Source organism: Trachurus japonicus, chromosome 2 (genome assembly GCF_045865225.1).
Source record: "Trachurus japonicus isolate A0001 chromosome 2, Traja_1.0".
Lineage (NCBI taxonomy): Eukaryota > Metazoa > Chordata > Actinopteri > Carangiformes > Carangidae > Trachurus > Trachurus japonicus.
The window spans coordinates 8186637-8207154 of NC_140908.1; the positions used below are offsets into that span (position 1 = coordinate 8186637).

Sequence of the window (20518 nt, forward strand, 5' to 3'; positions counted from 1 at the left end):
TCATTGTGCCGATAGGTCAGTCTGAGGGCGCCGCATCTTCGCAAACAACAACTCCCTGGTTCATCCAGTCTGCTTCTGTATCTGTGACACACTCACCCACACACTGACGGCAACAAGCAGTCAATCTGGTTTTCTATACACTGTGTTATCTTGCACACACACACATACACATAGACACACTCAGTATCTCTTCTCTGTCTTTCTCTACCCCTTCACTCTCACCTCACCTCCTGGTTTCACGGCCCAGCTCTCCCCTTTCCCTCTCTATCTGTCTGTGTATGGGTGAGGGTGCAGTTCAGCAGCAGTGGAGGGGACCCCTTTGTGTTTGTCAAGAGCAGTTTGACAGCAGATCTTATCCGCTACTGCGCTGTTCTCTTCGCAGCAGGAAAAAGTGGCTGGACTGCTGTCAGTGGTCTGCTCGGGTCAGACAGCTCAAGCTCAGACTCTGAGACACAATGTCAAGTTCATCAAGCTGGAGATCATCGACCCTGTTTGTTGAGAGGCTGGTCACTTGCTTCATGAAGTATCAAAAAACACAAGAGCATCTGATACAGAAACATCTGAGTGTGCCTTAAAGGGATAGTTCAACATTTTGGCAAATTGGCCCATTGCCATAATCCTTACAGTTTTAGGAGTAGGTTCAATACCTTTATTTTTCCGTGTAAGCTGTTCTTAGAGCAGCGGAGCAGAGCTGCAAGTTGTTTTCGAGGTAAATTCATGCAAAACCAATGATGCACGTTTCCGTTGGGGGCAGTTTTTCAGCAAGCAGTCTCTGCATTTGCCTCTAAAACAACTCTGTCTCATAACGTTCTGTTATTATCTCATAGCGTGGTGAATGTGCAGGTCACAACTTGTCCATGAAAGCGTTTTGGAGTTGTTGAACTGTGTATTTGATGAGTTTGATGAGGGAAACCAAGAAATCCCATGAATCCCATCCGTAGTGTAGCTCTGAGCAGCTCGCGGCTCTGCTCCGCCGTTCTAAAAATAGCTTGCACTGACAATTAAAGGTAACGAACCTACTCCTAAACTATAGGGATTATGGCAATGGGCCAATTTGCGAAATGTTGAACTATTCCTTTAATTCAGCACAAATACGTAGGTGGTCCACTCCATTCAAGTACAACAATGATGAAACAGGTTGAAAACCGCTGTAGGACGCCAAGAGCATGTGGGTCACCACCAGAAGAGTCTAGACCAGATGTCTAAAACACAAACAAGCACATTTTCTCTATATGTGTTTGAATCGTGGGTTGTCTCTGGCAGATAAGCTCATCTGTTCAAAAACACAGACAATGGTGGTGAGGGTGAAGCTTGTGGCATGAATACAGATGTCAAAATCATTCGATATATGCCGGGGATGTAATGTAACATCATCCTTTCACGTATCTAAATAACACAGGACATGCCTTTTATTCATCCTTGCCCAAGAAATATGACTCAATGTTGCACCTGTGTTGCATTCTGGACATGAATGCCCTTCTGAAAATGTGATGTATTAGTCTCTATTCGGATGGAAGCTGCTGGAAATTTGCACAACAGTACTGCAGCATAGGTGCAGATGTTATATTCTCTATAGAGCAGGCAGCCTACACCTTTGACTCTCATCCGTACAATAAATCACGGGTGATTTGTGAGTATTAAAGGTAGCAAAGGTCACCTGCCATAGTGAGATGGTGGTAAGAACTGAATTCACAAAGCCCAATCCTTCAGTGAATGCTACATTCAAGAACCAAAAGCTGTATTGATCGCCCTTAGTACTAATGAGATTGGACGTACCATTCCTAATACCACCAATATTCCATTCTCGCTAAATCAACGGATTAGATTGGCATACACATCCTTCTTATCCCCGCCTGTTACCGTCCACATGTGTCAGGCAGCTCCGACTGAACAAAGAACCATAAAAGGAGAAGGAGAGAAAAGGTGGATTGAATACATGAAAAGACACACCTAACGAACTTAAAGGGCTCCAGCAGGGCCTGTATGCTGAGGTAGAGACGCCCACAAAAGGGGAGAGAGATGAGGGTTGTGATGGACAGGCCATCACATCCACTGGGGGGGACAAAAGAGCGGGGTGACAAGCAGCGCATGGACAGACGGTCCATTTCCACTCACACAAAAGGACCAGGGAGATGAAGCAGATTAGCAGCTCTTTATGCCCATTGTGAGGCTCTAAATGATAAGATTTACCCCTTTTTCCATCCCAGCCTGTGTCCCATGTGTGTGTATGTGGATGTGCATGTGTGTGAGAGTGTGTAAGCTCGCACTATAATCACAAGCTCTCTCGCTCTGTCTTTTCTGTTTCTGTCAAACCACACTCCATCAGGATGTAGCTACTCCCTCCTTTTCTCTTCTTTCACACACAGGTACATATACACACATGCACCACGTCTAAGGAGTCTTTTCTTTATCCTCATAGGAAGGACAGATGTGACAGCTGGCTTTTGAGTCACTTCCCTTCTTTCTACTAATCCCGATTTCACAGTTTGATGGGGAAAAAGCTCTAAACTTACACACGCCACCTCCCTCCATCACTGAAAGATGATGTCCCTTTGATTTGAAAATTACTCTTTTCAGTGGAAAAGACACACATGGGTTATGCTGCTATAATGTTATTCATCACTCATTCACCAGCCTTAATAAGGCAGTGAAATGACGCCCTGTTAGCAGTTAATGACATGTCACGCATTGTTATTATGTTCCATGGAGTATGTTTCCCTCTCAAAGCGTGTGTGTGGTCTTTTTTTTTTATGGACTATTGTTCATACCTGGGCCTGCTGTGTATGACGGTTTCCTTTGATTTTACCTTTGTATTTACTGCCATCTGCTGATCATTTTATGACATTGCAGACTTGTATATCTGTATCACATCTCCAGTTCATGACATTTTCAGATATAACTGTAACAGTGCTGATGTTTGGTTAATGGTGTAGTGTCATTTGAAGTGAAACTGAAAGACACAGCAATGCAGGGACAGAAACTGAATTAAACAAAACCATTATTATTCTGTTAAAAGGGTCTAATTTTCTGTTTCTTATACTTTTTCCACCACTGACAATTTTATTTTGTGTGCTAAAGCTGTTAAAAACTATAAACATACATTTTTCCTGTGATATTTTCCTTTTTTATTGATTTATTTGTTGTCCATTTGTCTCTACAGTTGTTTGCTTTGTCTGTAAATGTTATTACCTTTATTGTTTCTGGAATTCAATGCATTGTTTGAATTTAAATAAAGGAAGAAAAAATATTTGACTGTGTCCTTGCATGGATGTTTTATTACATGATTAAAACAGATCCATGTGTCCTTGTTGCTCACTTCCTCCGCCTGCAGAGGGCGCTGTCGCTGACGTCACGCCCAGGCAGCGTAGTTGAACCCCGTTGCGTAAATCGTCGATTGCCGAGTCATGGATTAGTGGTTGTTTAACACCGACGAAGGACATCCCCTCCGGCAGCAGCATGCGCACACACACTATTAACTATGTATGACTTAAACCGTCTGCAGTCAGCCGCGTTATAAACTTTGGTTTAGTCGTTTTTGTTGAAGCTGTTTGAGCCGGCGACGCTACCGAAGAGCTAACAGCTTAGCGGACTAGTTGCTAGCTGCTCTGGAGTAACGTCTGTTATTGACGAGTGGTGCGTTCAGGTACGTGTGAAGTTGACAGTACCAGCCCGGCAAATACGGTAATGCTACACTTAAAACTGTGTTTTTACTGTATGTTTACATATATTTACACTTTTGGATTTAATGTTATTTAGCCTGTCGCTTTGCACGTTGAACCGTGTTTGCTAACAGTGCATAGTTAGTCTGTCAGTCCTAATAAGTGTTTTTTGTTTTGTTTTTTTGCCCACCATGTTTGGCACACATTCCGGGGATGGGTGCTACGTTTGTGGTGTGTTGGTAATTTATAACCAGCAGCTAAAGCAGGTGCAATAGTAAACCATGACTCAGCTACTAAATGTCACAGCCAAATATAACAGAGTCAAGCAGACAGTCGAGTGTGTTGGTCTGAAGGAGAGGGCCTGTTGCTTTGTTTGGATATGAAGCTCAGTTTTATTTTTGTTGCCATTTTCTTCAAGCACTTAATCAATGGTTGTTTTGCATCTGTAATGACATCGTGTTTCTCTCTCCAGCTGCAGCCATGGTGTTTATGCAGAGCTACTGTGAAGCCAATTCCTCCATCTCCCACACCTGGGTGGACGAAGGCATCTCCCCTTGCTTCTACTTCACGCTGGTCCCCACCATCCTGCTCACCATCGCCTTCTTCCTCGGTACCCTGCACTGCATATTCTACCAGAAATATGGCACGGCGATGGAACCCAAGTACATCCCACGCACCCGCCTCTTCGGTTTCCAGCAGGCCGTCTCCGTCCTCCTGCTGGTCCAGTTTGTGGGTTTGATGGTGTGGCGGGCTGCCAGTGGAGGAGAGCTCCCAGGATATGTGGTGCTGTACAGCTGCTTCTCTGTGCTGGGCTGGGGCTGGGCCATATCCGTCCTCAGGGTGGAGAGACGGAGGGTCCTGCTGATGGACCGGACAAGGGGACACAGCACGGCCCTGCTGCTGTTCTGGGCTGTGGCTTTCTCAGCTGAAAACTTGGCCTTCGTCTCCTGGTATAGTCCCCACTGGTGGTGGAGGCTGGAGGACAATAAACAGCAGGTGAGTGAAGATCGATTTAGCCATAATTTGGAGAGTGGAATAAAAAGACTATTTTCAGGCAGGTACTTTTAACCATGACATTTTATATTGAATACTGCATTTAGGTCCTATGATTGTCCCACTTTTGTTTTCTTAACCTGCTACACAAGTTGCATGGTGGTTATCTCCATTCCTGTCCTGTCCTCATTCCCCACTTGATCTTAATAAATGATAAAAGCCATTTGTTTGTTACTAATTTATAATCTCCATGATAAGATGTTGTTTTTTAGTAGTCCAACAGGCCAAAGGTTATTTATTATCAAAGATAATGCATGTCTTATGACTCACTCCGCTCAAAGCTGTACAGCCATTAATGGTTCAGGTATAACAAAGAACTCACTCTGCCTACAAGGTGAGGCGAACTTGCATGCAAAAAGTTCACACCACAAGTAGGAATGAGGCTTTTTTTTTTTTTTGCTGAGTCACAGCCAGGGCTTGCTTTTAGATCCCTATTGCCCCGCTGTTAACCAATCAAATCATGAGACAAAGTCTTGCCCCTCCCACACTGACTCAGCCGCAGAGGGTTCAACTTTGTGTTTAGATAACTAAGCATGACTTGACATTTGTTCACTTGACTCTTTTTAGGAATTAATTATATTGATTCATGCTTTGACTAAATATGATATGTTGTTTGTAATAAGCAGTAGGGACTCCTCCAGCTGTTTTCATCCCCTTATTAATAAGAACAATCTAAAATAAATATTAATATAAGACAGCACACAGGTTTAGTCCTTTTAAAGTGAAGGTCACAGCCGATGCAGCAATCAAGTTATTCATTTTCCCCCGCACAGCTACTTTATGGCCATTAAATAGTGTGATGTGGAATCCGTATTGATCTGTTTTAAATTGTCTGCGAACCCCTCAGGTGCAGTTTGCCCTCTGGTTAATGCGCTACATGGGCACCGGGCTGCTGTTCTTCATTGGTCTCAAAGCTCCCGGGTTGCCACGGAGACCATACATGCTGTTGATAAATGAAGATGAGCGGGACGTAGAGAACAGCGGACAGGTAATAACGCGCTAATAGCACTTGTAACTCACAATAAAAACCTGTGGCACTTCTTTTATGGCAACATAAAGATGTAGCCTGGTGCGCGCAGTCTAATGCTGCGTTAAGGACTTCATGTATTTCTCTTTCTCAGAGCCTGTTGGGCAGGACAGACCAGAACCAGTCCACCTGGCAGGGTTTCAGAAAGAAGGTCCGTCTGCTTGTTCCCTACATGTGGCCCAGAGGCAACATGCTGCTCCAGCTGCTGGTCGTCTTCTGTTTAGGGCTGCTGGGAGTGGAGAGGGCCATTAATGTCTTTGTACCCATCTACTACAAGAATATCGGTGCGTGACATCTTTTTTTATCTTGCCCCCGCAGAGTCAAATGTTCATTTATTTCAAAGCTCTCGGGTGTAATGGCCCGTTACTGCGGGAGCCGAGCTTATCGCCATTTTTATTTATATTCATTTTGAACCAGAAGGCCTGAAAAGCCTCAAGAGCTGATGTAAAAACATGCCGACAAATGATGTTGAATATACTGTAAACCTAGCGACTAGTTGACAGACTCATCAACATCGCTGTTCCTCAGGTGATGTGTGATGCGATAAAGCTTCCTCCTGATATCTTTGAGCTTCCAGAGGACCAAAGGGAGGAACATAAAAACCCTCATGTCAAAGAATGCCTTCAGAATTGTTCTTGCCATGTTTATTATCTTGTTTACTCCTTGTCTTGACCTTGAGGCTTTTTTTTCTAATGTACCTTTATGTCTTTTTCCCTCTCTCAGTGGATGATCTGACTGATCACGAAATCTGGCACACTGTGGCCACTACAGTGTTTATTTATGTCCTGCTCAAGTTCCTGCAAGGCGGAGGGGCAGGTAAGACTGAGTGGATAATGTAGAGATAGAGAGTGTGCTCTGCAGTGTCACGGGAAAAAATGCGACGTATCCTTGTGTCCTCGCTCCCGCCACAGGCTCCTCTGGATTTGTCAGCAACATGAGGTCTTTCCTGTGGATCCGGGTGCAGCAGTACACAAACCGCGTGGTTCAGGTGCGCCTGTTCGCCCACCTGCACTCCCTCTCCCTGCGCTGGCACCTGGGCCGCAAAACTGGCGAAGTCCTGAGAAGCATCGACCGTGGAACCTCCTCCATCAACAGCCTGCTCAAGTAAGACGCCTTAAAATGCCATGCTGGATTGTAAATATTGTATATTATATGAATAAGAATTTTGTGTAATCGCAGTTTTCCTTTTTTCCCCACAGCTACATAGTGTTCAGCATCTTCCCAACCATCGCTGATATTGTTATCGCCATCATCTACTTTGTCTCATTTTTTAATGCCTGGTTTGGTCTCATCGTCTTCATCTGCATGGCCCTGTACCTCAGTAAGTAGCGCTGTAATTTAGTGATAGAAAGAAACCTGTCAAGCAGATCATAGCTCCAGATAAAACGTTCAAACTCTCCCTTGTGTCCACCAGCTTTGACCATCATCATCACTGAATGGAGGACCAAGTACAGACGAGACATGAATCAGCAGGACAACAACGCTAAGTCCAAGGCTGTGGACTCCTTGTTGAACTTTGAGACAGTACGTCAGACACCTTGGTGTCCGGCTGTCGCTTGAATTCATTCATCTGAGATTTCAAACTGATCAAAAGACCTTTTATTGCTGTTTTATAGGTGAAATACTACAATGCAGAGAACTATGAAGTCAGCCGCTTCGAGGATACCATCTTAAAATATCAGGTATTTATTTATGATAATAACAACCTAAGTGGAAGTTATTAACCTGACAATGCCCTCATCCTAATTCAAGTTAATCCTTAAAATCCACGCTCCAGGAAATAGAATTAAGTCAACACTAAGAAGACAGATAAAAGTGGCCTGATCTGTCTCCTCCTGTTGTAGGTGTCAGAGTGGAAGACCCAGGCATCCTTGGCCTTCCTCAACCAAACACAGAATGCAATCATCGGCGGGGGGCTGCTGGCCGGCTCCCTGCTCTGTGCCTACTTTGTGACCGAAAAAAGGCTTAAGGTACGGACCACACCAACAAAACCAAGCACTTAACCAACCACTTTACCAAAAAAAAAAGAAAAAAAAGCCCCAAATAATCATTTTATTCTACCAGGTTGGAGACTATGTCCTGTTTGGTACCTACATTATCCAGCTCTACACTCCTCTCAACTGGTTTGGGACTTACTACAGGTAAGACAAGGCACTGCAAGGACATAGAGTAAATGTGTAATATGATCTGAACTATATATTGTTTGCTTCTGCTCTTGTTGTAAGCTGTGTTTGTTTTTCACTGCAGAATGATCCAGAATTCCTTCATTGACATGGAGAACATGTTTGAACTTTTTGACGAAGATGAAGAGGTACATGTGAAGATGAAAGTTCTTGTGTTTTCACTTCCATTTCTCTACAATTATTGTTTTTGGTTTTGTTTTCATTGCTGTGTCTCTGTTCCTCTGCAGGTGAAAGATGAAGTAAATGCAGGGAACCTCCTCTACAAACTGGGAAAAGTGGAATTTGAGAACGTTTTCTTCAGCTACACAGATGGGTCAGTTCATAGTTTTTTCTAGCTTTGGTAAAACTTCAATGCTTCATGTTCTTATGTATATTTTAACTGTTTTACAGCAAGGAGATTCTCAAGGATGTTTCCTTCACTGTGCTGCCAGGACAAACAGTTGCCCTTGTAAGTCTTTGGAAACGAGTTCATGTTTTCTCTTCTACGATTGCATCCTCATTATTTTCTCTCAATCTCCACAGGTTGGTCAGTCAGGCTCAGGGAAGAGCACCATCATCCGGCTGCTTTTCCGTTTCTATGACATTCAGGGAGGCTGCATCCGCATAGACGGCCAGGATATATCAAAAGTGAGTGTAGCAAAAAAAGATATGGTTGACAAATATTCCATTCAAGTTCACTGTGTCTATGTGATGGATATCTATTAAATTAGATACTGGAAGACCAAATATCCGTGGGATAGAAGGATAGCTTAATATAGTGCTACCAGAGCTAAACAGCATGTTTTATTAGAGGACACTGCGCAGCTTCATGTGCAAATGAAGTCATGAAACTGCCATAAGAATAAATTAACCCCTAGTTAGAGATTATGAAGAGCAATCAAAGCACAAGTTGGAATGCTTTTAATACAGTTGTATGTGACTGGGCTGACTGTGGACTAGTAATTACTCTGTCTTCACTGTCCTTCCTCAGGTGAAGCAAACATCTCTGCGAGCTCATATTGGCGTCGTCCCCCAGGATACCGTGCTTTTCAACGACAACATCCGAGACAATATCCGCTATGGTCGTATCACTGCCAGTGACCGGGAGGTGGAGGAGGCTGCCATAGCTGCTGACATCCATGACAAAATCATGACCTTCCCTGAAGGTAAGACGTCGGTTAACTCTTAAACTGATGCATCAAATTCATTTCGGTTTATCTGAAAGCAGAGCAACTGAAGATCTCATCCTGTACTGCAGGTTATGATACACAGGTGGGTGAAAGAGGTCTGAAGTTGAGTGGAGGAGAGAAGCAGCGGGTGGCCATTGCCAGAACTATCCTCAAAGCACCACAGATCATCCTGCTGGACGAGGTGAGACCACAAACATCTGGATAAACAAGCAGACTAAAACTTTTAGCTTTAACTTAAATGAAAGGGCATTCACAAACATGTTGCATAACTTGTTTTAACATTATTTAGCACTGCTGCTTTAACACACAGTATCTCTCTGCAGGCCACATCTGCGCTGGACACGCAAACAGAACGCAACATCCAGGCCTCACTGGCTAAAGTCTGTGCCAACCGCACAACAGTTGTTGTAGCTCATAGGTAGGAGAGTTGTATTTAATGGCATTTTTCACTAACCTTGTTCATGTGTGTGCAGAGAGAAGTAGTTTAATCCAATGGGTTTTGTTGGTTCCTTTTTATTTTTATATAAAAGGTTGTCCACCATCATCGGAGCAGACCAGATTCTTGTTGTAAGTGACGGCCGGATAGCTGAGCGGGGACGGTAAGTGGGCCTCATTGATCTATTTGTTCTGAATGACATTGTGCATCCTCCTCCTCACTGCGACACACTTTCTCTCCATCGTAGACATGACGAATTGCTGCTGAAGGGCGGTCTGTATGCAGAGATGTGGATGAGGCAGCAGCAGGCCCAGGACAGTGATTCCCCATCAGACACAGAAGCCAAAGATCTAAAGTCTGAGAAACTGCAGCCACCAACAACTTCTTCAGGTCATGGACACTGAATGTACTTTGAACTCGACATTTTGATTCTCCTTTTTTATTTGTGAAAAGTTCATAGATGATTTAAATGTTGTGGATCACTGAATGCTATAGAAAATGTTATTTATTTGTAAGATTTTCAAGCTGAATGTGCAATGGCATGGGGAACGTGCCTTAAGAGAGCTGAGGAACAGAAAAACAAGAAAAAAACATTTTCGTGTATCACAAGACATTTTTTTTAAAACCACTAGTATTAGATATGATAATGCTAATGGTTTTTAATGTAGGGACAAGAGCAAAAATTACTGCATTTCAAAAAACAGATGTTATTTGTTTAGACTTCAAACTTCAAACTTCAAATATAAATTCCTTGCAAGGTTAAGGAATGAAAGCCTAATGCATGTTCATGCATCGTGTGTCTATCAGCTGGCACCCTGAGTGTTTGTGTCATCTTTTTATGAGGTTATTTTTATTTTTAGAAGCGCACCCACTGCCTTGTTCATATTATTTATCTTTTTTGAAATACCCAACAGACTCGTGTTGGCCAGTGATGTCTGCAGATTATGTAAAGATACGGAAGGGAAAGTTGCAAGAAATGTGGGAATAAAAACACTAATCACAGCCTTTACCCTGCCGCCATAGGCTGATGATCATCTTTCCCACTGAAGTATGTAAATGACAATATGTGGATAAACTGTCGGGGATTTTATTCAGCCTCCTTTTATGTTTTGATGTTCTTGGTTGTCAATCGCTGAGCTCTGCTGTTATTTAAAGTGATATATTTTTTTAACGTGTGAGCCTCTGTATACTTTTGATCACTATAAGAATTGTTGAAGATTTAATTATTACACAAGATGTTAGGATACATTGTGGATTATTTTTGTTTTTTTTAATTGCTGTAGGCGGACTGGCTGATTTGCATATAAAGTACAATCCATGTCTGCCTGTTGTTGGCAGTAAAGACAATAGGCCTGTCTCATGATCAGTATTTGAATTTGGTATAAGGGTATGACTCATCAGTTTGATCTGTCCATAAAAAGTCAAAATACGTGTCATGATAAAGATCATGGTGATCATTGCCATCAAACTCAATGGTACAGTCATAAAATCCACCATTTTTCTAATTTATAAATATGTAAGTACATACAATCATATACAAAAGTTAGAAATATAAATCTGATGTCTGACGTCTACCTCATAAAGGTATTGTGTAAAATTATGACATTTTCAGTTCAGTTTTGTCTTGAACTTATGAACAATAAAATGTTTTTTCCATGTATTTCTGACTGTAAAATCGTAAAACACTCAAATATAATCCAGATATTGGGTCAATGTTTCATCTCTATTGTTGAGATTAATGAAGATATGGTGAGATCACACAAGGAACTTGACATGATGGAGGGTGCAAACACAAAAGGTAGAAGTAGCAATAAAATAGAAAAAAATTAAGAATATTCAAGTGCAAAAAATATGCATATACAATTTAGGATTTACACTAGCAGTCAAAAGTTTGGACACTTTCTCATTCAGTGTTTTTTCTTTATTTTTATTACTTTCTACATTGTAGATTCGACCTGAAGACATCAAAACTATGAATAAACATACAAATCTTGGCTATATAGCCTACTGGAAAAGTGTGGAATAAATTTTGCAATGCAACACTATGTTTCTTGACAAATTTTACATAATTTAATTTAATAACTCATAATATTTAGTGGTGTTTTTAGGATAAAAATAAAGTATATTTTATGTACACTTAAATCCACTTTAGGTGGATAAAATATTGAACATATTTATCGTTCTTTTGTGGTTACACAATCTGACATTTTCAGGGCATTACGTCTTACATATTTAATCTACATAGAAACATGACAGTAAACCTATCATGTGGCCAGCAGGAGCGCTGAGCTGTTGTGTAATCGTCCCACGGCGCGGCCCAGCCCACCAGACCCGCATCTGTGTCTGTGTGTGTCTGGAAACAGCCTCACTGCTGCTGGAGGCTTCAGTCGTCGCTGTCGCTCTCTCTCCGGTCAGGGCGTGTTGTTGTAGCTTAGCTGAGCTGCTGGCGGCGGGGGGAAGGACTGACGGACAGATAGACGGGGTCCATCCAGGTCGAGCGGGAGATCGATCGTCTTCATAAAAGAATCGACGGGGACTAAATGTTCAATCGACAGTAGCGATGGATTTCGACGCTTTGTTTAACGAGAGGACTTTTCAGTTTTCGGACTTCCAGGAGTTCACGGTATGTTGTTGTTGAGTTAGCATCCCCTGCTAGGCGCATTAGCTGGCATTAGCCGACGTTTACGTCAGCCAGGCTAGTTAAGTTAGCAGTGGGTCCTTAATCCAAGTGTGTAACTTATATTGTCTAGAAAGTTGTCGGTGTTGCCATACTGAACGACTCTGTCTATTATTTAAAATATATATTATAACTTAAAAGCGGTAGCCCCAGTTGCTAACACTTAAAGTTAGCCACAGTTACTTAATGCTAACTCTGTAGACCTGCTATGGGCCTCAGCTAATATCCTTATATGGTATGTTCTACAGTTGTATGTAAATAATCTGTACATTGAAGGATAGATATAGACTTTATTAAAGACACATCCCAGAGAGAGGTACATAGCACCATGAGAATAAAACACATACAGGATAGAAACATCAGTAATATATAATGAGAACCAAATCAGGAAACCACAATATGAGGCCAGCCCATACAGCTCCTCCTATTAGTTTGGTTGGAAATGTTTTATATATATATATATTTGTGGGCGTGTTGCTCTGTTGACAGTAAATGATTTGGTTAGCCTAACTTGATCAGTTCCTCAAAAGTGCAGTGAGAGTAACAGCTCATGTTGTTGTTTGACAGTTTCTTCCTGGACACCAGAAGTTGACTGAAAGAGTGAGAAAGCGCCTGTACTATGGTCTGGACAAAGACGTTTCTTTAGATGCCCTCTCATGCCCTGTTACAGGTGAGTTTCTGGAAGTTTTTAAAACTAGTTTTGGTCAAGGAAACTGAGCATTTTCAGAAGAAATGTGGGTCTTATCATCTTATTTGTAATGTTCAAAGTTGTGCCAATTGACAACTGACTTGACACATGGCCAGAATTCATGTATATGTATCTGAACTAATCATTGCAATGATTTGAGAATCCACATTTTTCCTTTCTGCTTTTCCAGATATTGCCGTCGAAATCTTCCAGAAGTCTGCCCCAAGCCCGATACGAAAGCTCCAGAAGAAATATGCAGCTCATGTCGCCAGGTTTGTACAAGTTTGCATAGACAGTAGCTAAATGCAACACCTGTAGTTTCTGTATTAAAATGATTGTATTTTTTCCTCCAGGGAGGCTTGCATCTCTCCATGTGCCATGATGCTGGCCTTAGTTTACATAGAACGGCTCCGACACAGAAACCCTGAATACCTACAAAAGATCTCTTCCTCTGACCTCTTCCTGATCTCTATGGTAGGCTACAGTATGTGTGTCTGTGTTGACATTAACGTGTCCACCACTCTTTTCAGGATGTGGTTAGATGCTTCCTTGTTGCTAATGCTCTTAACAAAGTGCTGCTCTCACTTTTGCATTAGATGGTTGCCAGCAAGTACCTGTATGACGAAGGAGAGGAGGAAGAGGTTTTCAACGATGAGTGGGGAGCAGCTGGGAAGCTGGACGTCCAAACTGTCAATAACCTGGAGATGAACTTCTTGAATGCCATTGTAAGAAGCAGTGTGTGTGTGTATATATGTTGTGTGTTCTTACATAATTGTACGGTTCAAATTCTCTGACCCAACATGTGTCTTATCTTGTAGGAGTGGAGCCTTTTCACAGAGCCAAATGACTTCTTTGATCTATTGAGTCACCTGGAAACAAAGTTAGTAGTCAATGTCATTAAATAAAGCCCATTTATTCTGTGTTATTCAGTCAGTAAACTAAATATAGAACAAAAAAAGGAGTGTTTCTGACTCTGGCCTCTGTGTCCTCAGCATTGCAGAGCGGCAGGGGATGAAACGTGGCTGGTTCACCTACACTGACCTCTGTGTGCTGCTGGAGCAGTCGGCATGGAGCCAAGCCCTCACAGCCATGTACCAGCACTTTGCTAAGGTGAGAGGAGGATTTGATTGGATGGATATTTGGATGTGTGGGTGAGGTCTCATGATGGGAGCCAAGGGCGTATTTTTAAAATGTTATTTTTGTTCCTGGTCTACATTTATAACTCGTGATCAAGCAGTCAAAACACTGCTGGAGGTGTTGAGCCAATAGATTTCATAATGCGACTCTAGAATAACCCTGAGCCTGGTTTTATTTCCAGGTATCCTGTATGCTGGGCTTGGTCTATCTGACCAGTGTGGCCGGCCTCATCGCCACCAGCGCCGTGCTGCACCAGCTCAGCCTGTCCAGGAGCGGCCAGCCCCCGTTGGCGCCCGTACCCGTACCGGAGCCCAGCCCGACCCACCTTCAGACTCCCAACTTAACCCCTGAAGCTCCGGCTGCGCCTGCCCACCGCCCCCCCTGTTGCGTTCTGGCCAACAAGAGCCGGAACCGTCAAAACACAGCACTGGGAATAGGCCACGGACAAACTCCCCCGCCGGCTCCCTCACAGACGTCGGTGCTGTGTCTCTGGGGCTCTCTCCTCGCCTCCATGGGCCACATACATCCAGAATCCAAATCCGAAATGGAAGCCTCCTCCAATACCTGGTCTACCGCGTCCTTCTTCTGCCCCGGCTGTCTCGCCACCCTCCCTCCTCTTCAGTGTGGGCTTAAAAACGCCTCGGCCCCCGGTAGCCGTCAGCACCCCGCGCCGTGGTCGGCCTCCAGCCTCCTCGGAGCCACGGAGCCCAGTTTGAACTCTCACCTGGGGGCGTTTCCCCCCGTACAGCTGGGACCCTGCCACCCGGAGTCTATGAAAGCCCAAGCTCTGCTCATGCCTGGATAACGACCCGCAGACTCCACCGCTGTCAACCCTGTCTGATAGACTCTGGGAACCGAACCAGCATCGTTTCCATGGCTCATCAACCATGTTTTGTTTACTTTTCCAGATCTAAAATACAGGTGTGAAGACGAGAGTAATGAGGCACATGTCAGACGACAAGAGTGTGAGCTTGATAACACAGCACAGGGTCAAGGGTCACTGCTGCACTTAGGTTGCTACTGCAGAATGAATTTGCCATAAGCAAAGCGCCATAGTTTTCAGTTAATGCTCTTGCAGCTTGTTTTTACTTTTAAAGGAATTTGAGGATGATTTAATGTTCTTTTTTTTTTTTTGGCTTCAACCAAACACTTTTCCTACCCATATTTGTCAATGTTGGAAAGTTCAGACCAGGAACATGGTCATGTAAGTTCTCTGTGATGAGTGTGTTTTGAGTTGATGGAAATGTAGGGAGGATACACAGCATATCTAAAAGGGGAAAGGTAAACCGCAAGTTTTTTTTTTGTTCTTTTTCTCTTTGATGGGACGTTGTGAAATGAAGGGATGAAGTCAGTTTATTTAGTAATACTCAATTATGGCTTATCCATATTTGCTTAGTGTTAACATATCTTTCTCATGCAAACCAGACATTGGTCACACACCGCAAGCACTGATGGTATACACAAGTTTTTTGTACAAGTTACAAGTTACAAGTTACTTATGAAACAGTCATCTTCCATTTTTTTTATTCAGCATAGGAGAACTAAGCAGTTTGAACACTGTGTCCTCATACCTCAGCGATACTGTCATTGCTCTCACAGTGATCAGTAACATCTCCTTTTATTCTGGTCCATCTCTTTTTGTCAGATTTTACATGGCAACAGGATGACACATAAGGATACTTTACGATAACAGGGTAACGCTCTGCCAAATTTAAGAGATTAAATCTACAGTTCTCCAAGAGGAAGATCATTTGTAGAAGAAAAGATGGGTGTGTGCTGGGTTTTCCAGTTGGGGTTCTTGAACTGTACATTTTAAATACATAATGTACCAAACTGAAGGAAAACAGCTGTTCTTTTACTTCTGGAATTTGCACATCTGGCTCCATTTTAAATGGCAACAGGACATTCACTCCAGGGTCACCACATTGTGAAGCTCATCTTTTAAACACCAGAGGAAAACAAATGTAAAGACTTGGTTATTTTTCTGTACACAGTTAGTTACACATGGTCCCCCAGGACGTTTTACTTTGTACTCGAACCTTTGACAAGTTGCTCTTAGCATTTGAATTTGATACACTTAAAAGCACCAAGTCCTTTAATTTTGTAAATGCTGTAAAATGCAAATATTGTTTAAAAAAAAAAATCTGTAGGAAAAAAACAATAAAGAAAGCTTTTCTTTGTGGCATTTGTTAGTTATTGTCTTTTGTCATTATCAGTGGAACAATCATCTGAAACACAACACACCCTACACATGTTAGGTCTCATGTTCTATGTAGCCTTGACATTTACTTTACATAGACCATAACAGCTTGTGCTGTTTCAATTCTGGCATAGCAGTTGAACATGTACCCTTGAAAAATCATATAAGCCATATTTAAAAAGAGAGAAAAAAGACCTCTTTAATCTGTGTCAGTAATCTTACTCCATCTTGTGTTTCCACCTCCCCTCTGCAGCCAATACACAACGATAAATTAACGTTTTTTGAACTGTCCCTGCAGAATGAGGATGCATCTTTTCAGGGTGAGATCGTGTGATTGACTGACGGGAAGCAAGCGTCTGATTTTGGCAGAATCCAAAGTGTCCCTCCCCCTTCTGCGCCGGTGCCAGCTCCTTCAGCCCTCCGCTGCGCCCCCCCCCCCCCCGACCACACACATACCGCTTCAGAGCTCCTAATATAGACCCAGCTGCTTTGTAGGAAAGGGAGAAGAACTGAGCACAGCCACCAGCAAGTCTTGAGTTTGCTGCGTTCAACTTTTTCATGGACACACAACAGAATTATTATGGAGCCTCATTCGCAGGTGAATTGTCACAGTGGATTGAATATGAAACAAGGTGTAAAAGTCTGTGAAGTTGAAGCTATTATTGGAAGCGAGTATACGAGGAGCCTTGTGGATTTCAAGCTATTCTGACTATGCCGTGTTGCCGTTTTGATTTGCTCTGTTGCAGGTGTCAGTCCCAAAAAAGAAGGAGGAAATTCAGAAACAAGGTAGCTGCTCTGCATGTGTCATGTGTGCATTTGTAAGTTTTAGTGCACACACACAAACACACATACACGTCTGATTGTTACCATTTATTATCTTGTATGTGTGTGCATGCATGAATATATCCGTGTCTATATCTGCTCTCTGTTCAGATCAGTGTCAGATGTTAATCTATACCATTCCTCCTAGAGGTTGATGCCACCGTGTACATGAATTTCATGAAGAGCCACTGCTGCTATGAAGCCATTCCAACCAGCTCTAAACTGGTCATATTTGATACCAAGCTACAAGTGAGTCTGCAGCTCTTCTATCAGCAGCACAGAGCTAGTATGTGCAGCACTGAAACATACACATACTGATGCTTTTTTCCACTTCTAAAGGTGAAAAAGGCCTTTTTTGCACTGGTGGCAAACGGCTTGAGGGCTGCGCCTCTGTGGGACAGCAAGTTACAAAGATTTGTGGGTAAGAGTCAAGATGAACAGCTTAGTTTCTGTGAAGTTTTGGTCGCTGTGAATTATAATAACTGGAACATCCATCCTTTTGTGCCACAGGTATGCTGACTATTACAGATTTCATCAACATCCTCCATTGCTATTACAAGTCTCCGCTGGTGAGCGTGACTCTGTTGTACTTTAAATCAATATGCATGTTGAATTTGACTCATAACTTGACTTTGTGGTTTGCCTCTGAAGGTTCAAATGTACGAGCTGGAGAGCCACAAGATTGAGACATGGAGAGGTGATTCATTTCAAAGTAAATAACCGACACGGATCAATGAGATTATCTCTGTGCACACGTCTCCATCAGTCCTTTATCTTTTCTTCTCCTTCTTTTACAGATTTCTACTTAAAATATTCCAGTCACTTCCTCATTAGTATTTCTCCAGAGGCCAGGTGAGTGCACTGATGCACCCTGATGCTATTTTAACTCCTCTCCCTGCCAAGCATTAAATTCCAATTTGTCTCTTTCCTCCCAGCCTATTTGATGCCATCTATTCCTTACTCAAGTATAAGATCCACAGGCTGCCTGTCATCGACCCAGTGACTGGAAACGTCCTGCATATTCTCACCCACAAAAGAATCCTCAAGTTTCTCCATATATTTGTGAGTAAGCTTTAATTCGGATGTTTTTTATTTTATTTGTTAGTTTAATTTAGTTTATCCTGTTATTCTTTTTGGATGTTTTCAGGGGAGAAAGGTTCCCAAACCAGCGTTCACCCAGAGGCCGATCCAGGAGCTTGGGATTGGAACATTCAGGAACATCGCCACTGTGCAGCAAACAGCATCGCTTTATGATGCGCTCTCCATATTTGTGGACAGGCGGGTGTCTGCACTGCCAGTGGTGGATGAACACGGTAAATTCTTTAGCATTCTTACATTATTGGTTAAACTGATTAATCCAGGTGTGTTTGGCCATTGTGACTACTCAGACACACCTGGATTAATCCGTTTGTCTAAAACAGGAAACAAAGAAGCAGCATTAAACCAGCACTAAGTAACTTTTCAACCTTCATAAAATATTTTCATAACTGTTGTGAAGATACATCGACTTACAACAAGTTGAATGACACCTCTGTCGTGGTCTGAGGGGGTCTGTATCTCTTTCTCTGGCACTAAGCAGCTTTGAGGAGCATGGTAGGAAACCGGCTCTCACTTTACTTTCACTTTCACTTTTGCGAGTCACAACAAGGAGGGAACAGGCAAAACGGCACTTTAGCAATGGATTATGTTTGTGTTTTCACTTTGAAATGATCCACTGGAAACAGAAACTTTGTTTTGATGTCTTCTGTTAATTTTAATGCAGGATATTTACAGGGCTTCACACTAGTGTTCATGGGAAATGGAGTCTTCCTTCAGGCAAAACACTACCGCTTTGGTCCACAGGCGCCGCCAAACTCAACCAAAACTGAAAGTTCTTTAGTACTGCTTTAAGTTCAGGAAGTATGGTGGAGCTGTGCATAAAGACCTTTAGTGGAAAATGTGATTTGTTTTCTCAGGGAAAGTGGTGGCGCTCTACTCCAGATTTGATGTTATTGTAAGTAACCACACAGAAACATTATCACCTGTGCAGTTTTATTTTCTGACACCCGCTCAGAAACTGCTGCTGGTCTGTGCTCCCTTGCAGAATCTAGCAGCCCAGAAGAGCTACAACAATCTGGATATGAGCATGCAGGAAGCCATCCGCAGGCGCACGTGTTTTGTTGAGGGGGTGATCAAGTGCTATCCTGATGAAACCCTGGAGACCATCTTAGACCGCATTGTGAAAGCTGAAGTAAATGTTCTCCTTAAAGAGTTTTGATGCCATTTGGAAGATCAAATTATTATTATTTTTTTTGTATAATTGTATTTCCTCCCTATTCCAGGTCCATCGGCTGGTCCTGGTGGACAGGGCTGATGTGGTGAAGGGCATCATCTCTCTGTCTGACCTGCTGCAGGCCATGGTCTTAACCCCTGCAGGTATTGATGCCCTTTTGTCCTAGCACCAGGGGACAGAGGGGTCCCCTTCACTCCTTTACCACCTGTAGACATGAGTCCTGGTCATGTACCCAGGCAGGTAGGCTCTGGAGCCTCTCTCCCACCCCCGACAACCCCCTACCATGTTGTCTGGTTACCCAGCTTTGACTCCCTGTACGCCATCCTGTCCTGCTCTGTAGTTTTAAGTGAAATGTGCTCTCCCTCACACAACCCCATGTGACTAATGCTTCGCAAACAAAGATCGATCGTCTTTATCTGAGGCTTTCCAGCATAGTGTGACTGTAGCTTTTTGTTTATGTCTTTCAGAAACCACCGTGTGATCGAATGAGAGATCACGAGGAGGAAAAAATTCCCTGTCTGTACAGTTGTTTATATTAAGACGTCTTCTGTGATCTGTGTTAAATTCAAGTATCAATAATGGACAGTTAGCTGACCTTGATTTTGTGATGAATCTCTGTAGGTCTCCATCACCATATTGGCTGCATTTGATCAAATTGATCAATATTTATGTTATACCCAATACCGTACATTTCTGTATTAAACATTTCTATCAGAAATTGATGGTCTTTTTTTCTTTATTTAGTGTACATTTATTGAAATACACAATATGGAATATGACTGAAAATGCTTAAACCTTTATTATATGAGCTTTCAAAATAAAACTAATAATGTAAATGCATGAGAATATATAAAATTCAACGTGTATCTCTAACCACACGGTGGTACGCTTGAGCTTTAACCCCATCCTCTCTGTACAGTAAACAAGGAAACACGTGACTATATTTTTTTCTCATCCGTGACGGGCCTTGTGATCCGTCCGCCCATCTGTGTAATTGGTACATCAAGGTGCCAGTATTTATCAGGAAGGATACCGGAAGTGCAAAGTGTCTTCAAAGTGAAACAAGCTTCCGTAGTAATCTGCAAAAAAAAGAAGAGGTTTTATTTCACTTTTGAACATGAACATGTTTTGTTAAGGGAAAAAAACAAACTAATATATGCTATCACTTAGCACACCTTTCACATTCACGTTGGTA

At 42.6% G+C, this 20518-nt stretch overlaps 3 protein-coding genes across 7 annotated transcripts; all 3 read left to right on the forward strand.

Moving 5' to 3' along the window:
- Positions 1 to 3371: 3371 nt before the first annotated feature.
- abcb6a (ATP binding cassette subfamily B member 6 (LAN blood group) a) lies at positions 3372 to 10575 on the forward strand. 2 transcript variants are annotated; one of them, XM_085798158.1, is made up of 20 exons: positions 3372 to 3643; positions 4132 to 4655; positions 5560 to 5700; positions 5834 to 6023; positions 6463 to 6555; positions 6651 to 6843; positions 6939 to 7060; positions 7154 to 7263; positions 7356 to 7421; positions 7584 to 7709; positions 7804 to 7880; positions 7987 to 8050; positions 8150 to 8235; positions 8313 to 8370; positions 8445 to 8549; positions 8893 to 9067; positions 9160 to 9272; positions 9415 to 9509; positions 9622 to 9690; positions 9775 to 10575. In XM_085798158.1, the coding sequence occupies exons 2-20, from the start codon at positions 4140 to 4142 to the stop codon at positions 9929 to 9931; spliced, it is 2556 nt and encodes an 851-aa protein (XP_085654284.1). In that variant the 5' UTR covers positions 3372 to 3643; positions 4132 to 4139; the 3' UTR covers positions 9932 to 10575. The 2 variants fall into 2 exon arrangements, with proteins under 2 accessions (XP_085654284.1, XP_085654293.1); XM_085798167.1 differs by having other exon boundaries at positions 3423 to 3681.
- A 1323-nt stretch (positions 10576 to 11898) lies between these two features.
- cnppd1 (cyclin Pas1/PHO80 domain containing 1) lies at positions 11899 to 16214 on the forward strand. The gene is made up of 8 exons (XM_085798179.1): positions 11899 to 12150; positions 12772 to 12874; positions 13083 to 13164; positions 13246 to 13366; positions 13489 to 13617; positions 13711 to 13772; positions 13885 to 14002; positions 14211 to 16214. Exons 1-8 carry the CDS (start codon positions 12088 to 12090, stop codon positions 14832 to 14834), a joined length of 1302 nt encoding a protein of 433 aa, XP_085654305.1. The 5' UTR covers positions 11899 to 12087; the 3' UTR covers positions 14835 to 16214.
- Positions 16215 to 16715: 501 nt separating this feature from the next.
- Positions 16716 to 20041, forward strand: prkag3a (protein kinase, AMP-activated, gamma 3a non-catalytic subunit). Of its 4 annotated transcripts, none has more exons than XM_085798251.1 (13): positions 16716 to 16827; positions 16976 to 17047; positions 17200 to 17300; positions 17391 to 17472; positions 17562 to 17620; positions 17703 to 17763; positions 17849 to 17903; positions 17987 to 18113; positions 18199 to 18364; positions 19007 to 19044; positions 19135 to 19281; positions 19373 to 19563; positions 19791 to 20041. In XM_085798251.1, the coding sequence occupies exons 3-12, from the start codon at positions 17220 to 17222 to the stop codon at positions 19487 to 19489; spliced, it is 933 nt and encodes a 310-aa protein (XP_085654377.1). In that variant the 5' UTR covers positions 16716 to 16827; positions 16976 to 17047; positions 17200 to 17219; the 3' UTR covers positions 19490 to 19563; positions 19791 to 20041. The 4 variants fall into 4 exon arrangements, with proteins under 4 accessions (XP_085654377.1, XP_085654350.1, XP_085654359.1 ...); XM_085798224.1 differs by having other exon boundaries at positions 16723 to 16827; positions 16976 to 17015; XM_085798233.1 differs by having other exon boundaries at positions 16723 to 16827; positions 16976 to 17015; positions 19373 to 19466.
- Positions 20042 to 20518: the final 477 nt, after the last annotated feature.

What these genes read in the sequence shown, in the direction of transcription:
- abcb6a (XM_085798158.1), top strand. Translation starts at nt 4,140, where the DNA reads ATGGTGTTTATGCAGAGCTACTGTGAAGCCAATTCCTCCATCTCCCAC. An exon ending in CATCTACTACAAGAATATCG is followed by an intron (nt 6,024 to 6,462) that starts GTGCGTGACATC and finishes TCCCTCTCTCAG; the next exon opens with TGGATGATCTGACTGATCAC. An exon ending in CCTGCAAGGCGGAGGGGCAG is followed by an intron (nt 6,556 to 6,650) that starts GTAAGACTGAGT and finishes CTCCCGCCACAG; the next exon opens with GCTCCTCTGGATTTGTCAGC.
- cnppd1 (XM_085798179.1), top strand. Translation starts at nt 12,088, where the DNA reads ATGGATTTCGACGCTTTGTTTAACGAGAGGACTTTTCAGTTTTCGGAC. An exon ending in TATGCAGCTCATGTCGCCAG is followed by an intron (nt 13,165 to 13,245) that starts GTTTGTACAAGT and finishes TTTTTCCTCCAG; the next exon opens with GGAGGCTTGCATCTCTCCAT. An exon ending in TGAACTTCTTGAATGCCATT is followed by an intron (nt 13,618 to 13,710) that starts GTAAGAAGCAGT and finishes CTTATCTTGTAG; the next exon opens with GAGTGGAGCCTTTTCACAGA.
- prkag3a (XM_085798224.1), top strand. An exon ending in GGAGGAAATTCAGAAACAAG is followed by an intron (nt 17,016 to 17,199) that starts GTAGCTGCTCTG and finishes CATTCCTCCTAG; the next exon opens with AGGTTGATGCCACCGTGTAC. An exon ending in TCAAGTTTCTCCATATATTT is followed by an intron (nt 18,114 to 18,198) that starts GTGAGTAAGCTT and finishes GGATGTTTTCAG; the next exon opens with GGGAGAAAGGTTCCCAAACC.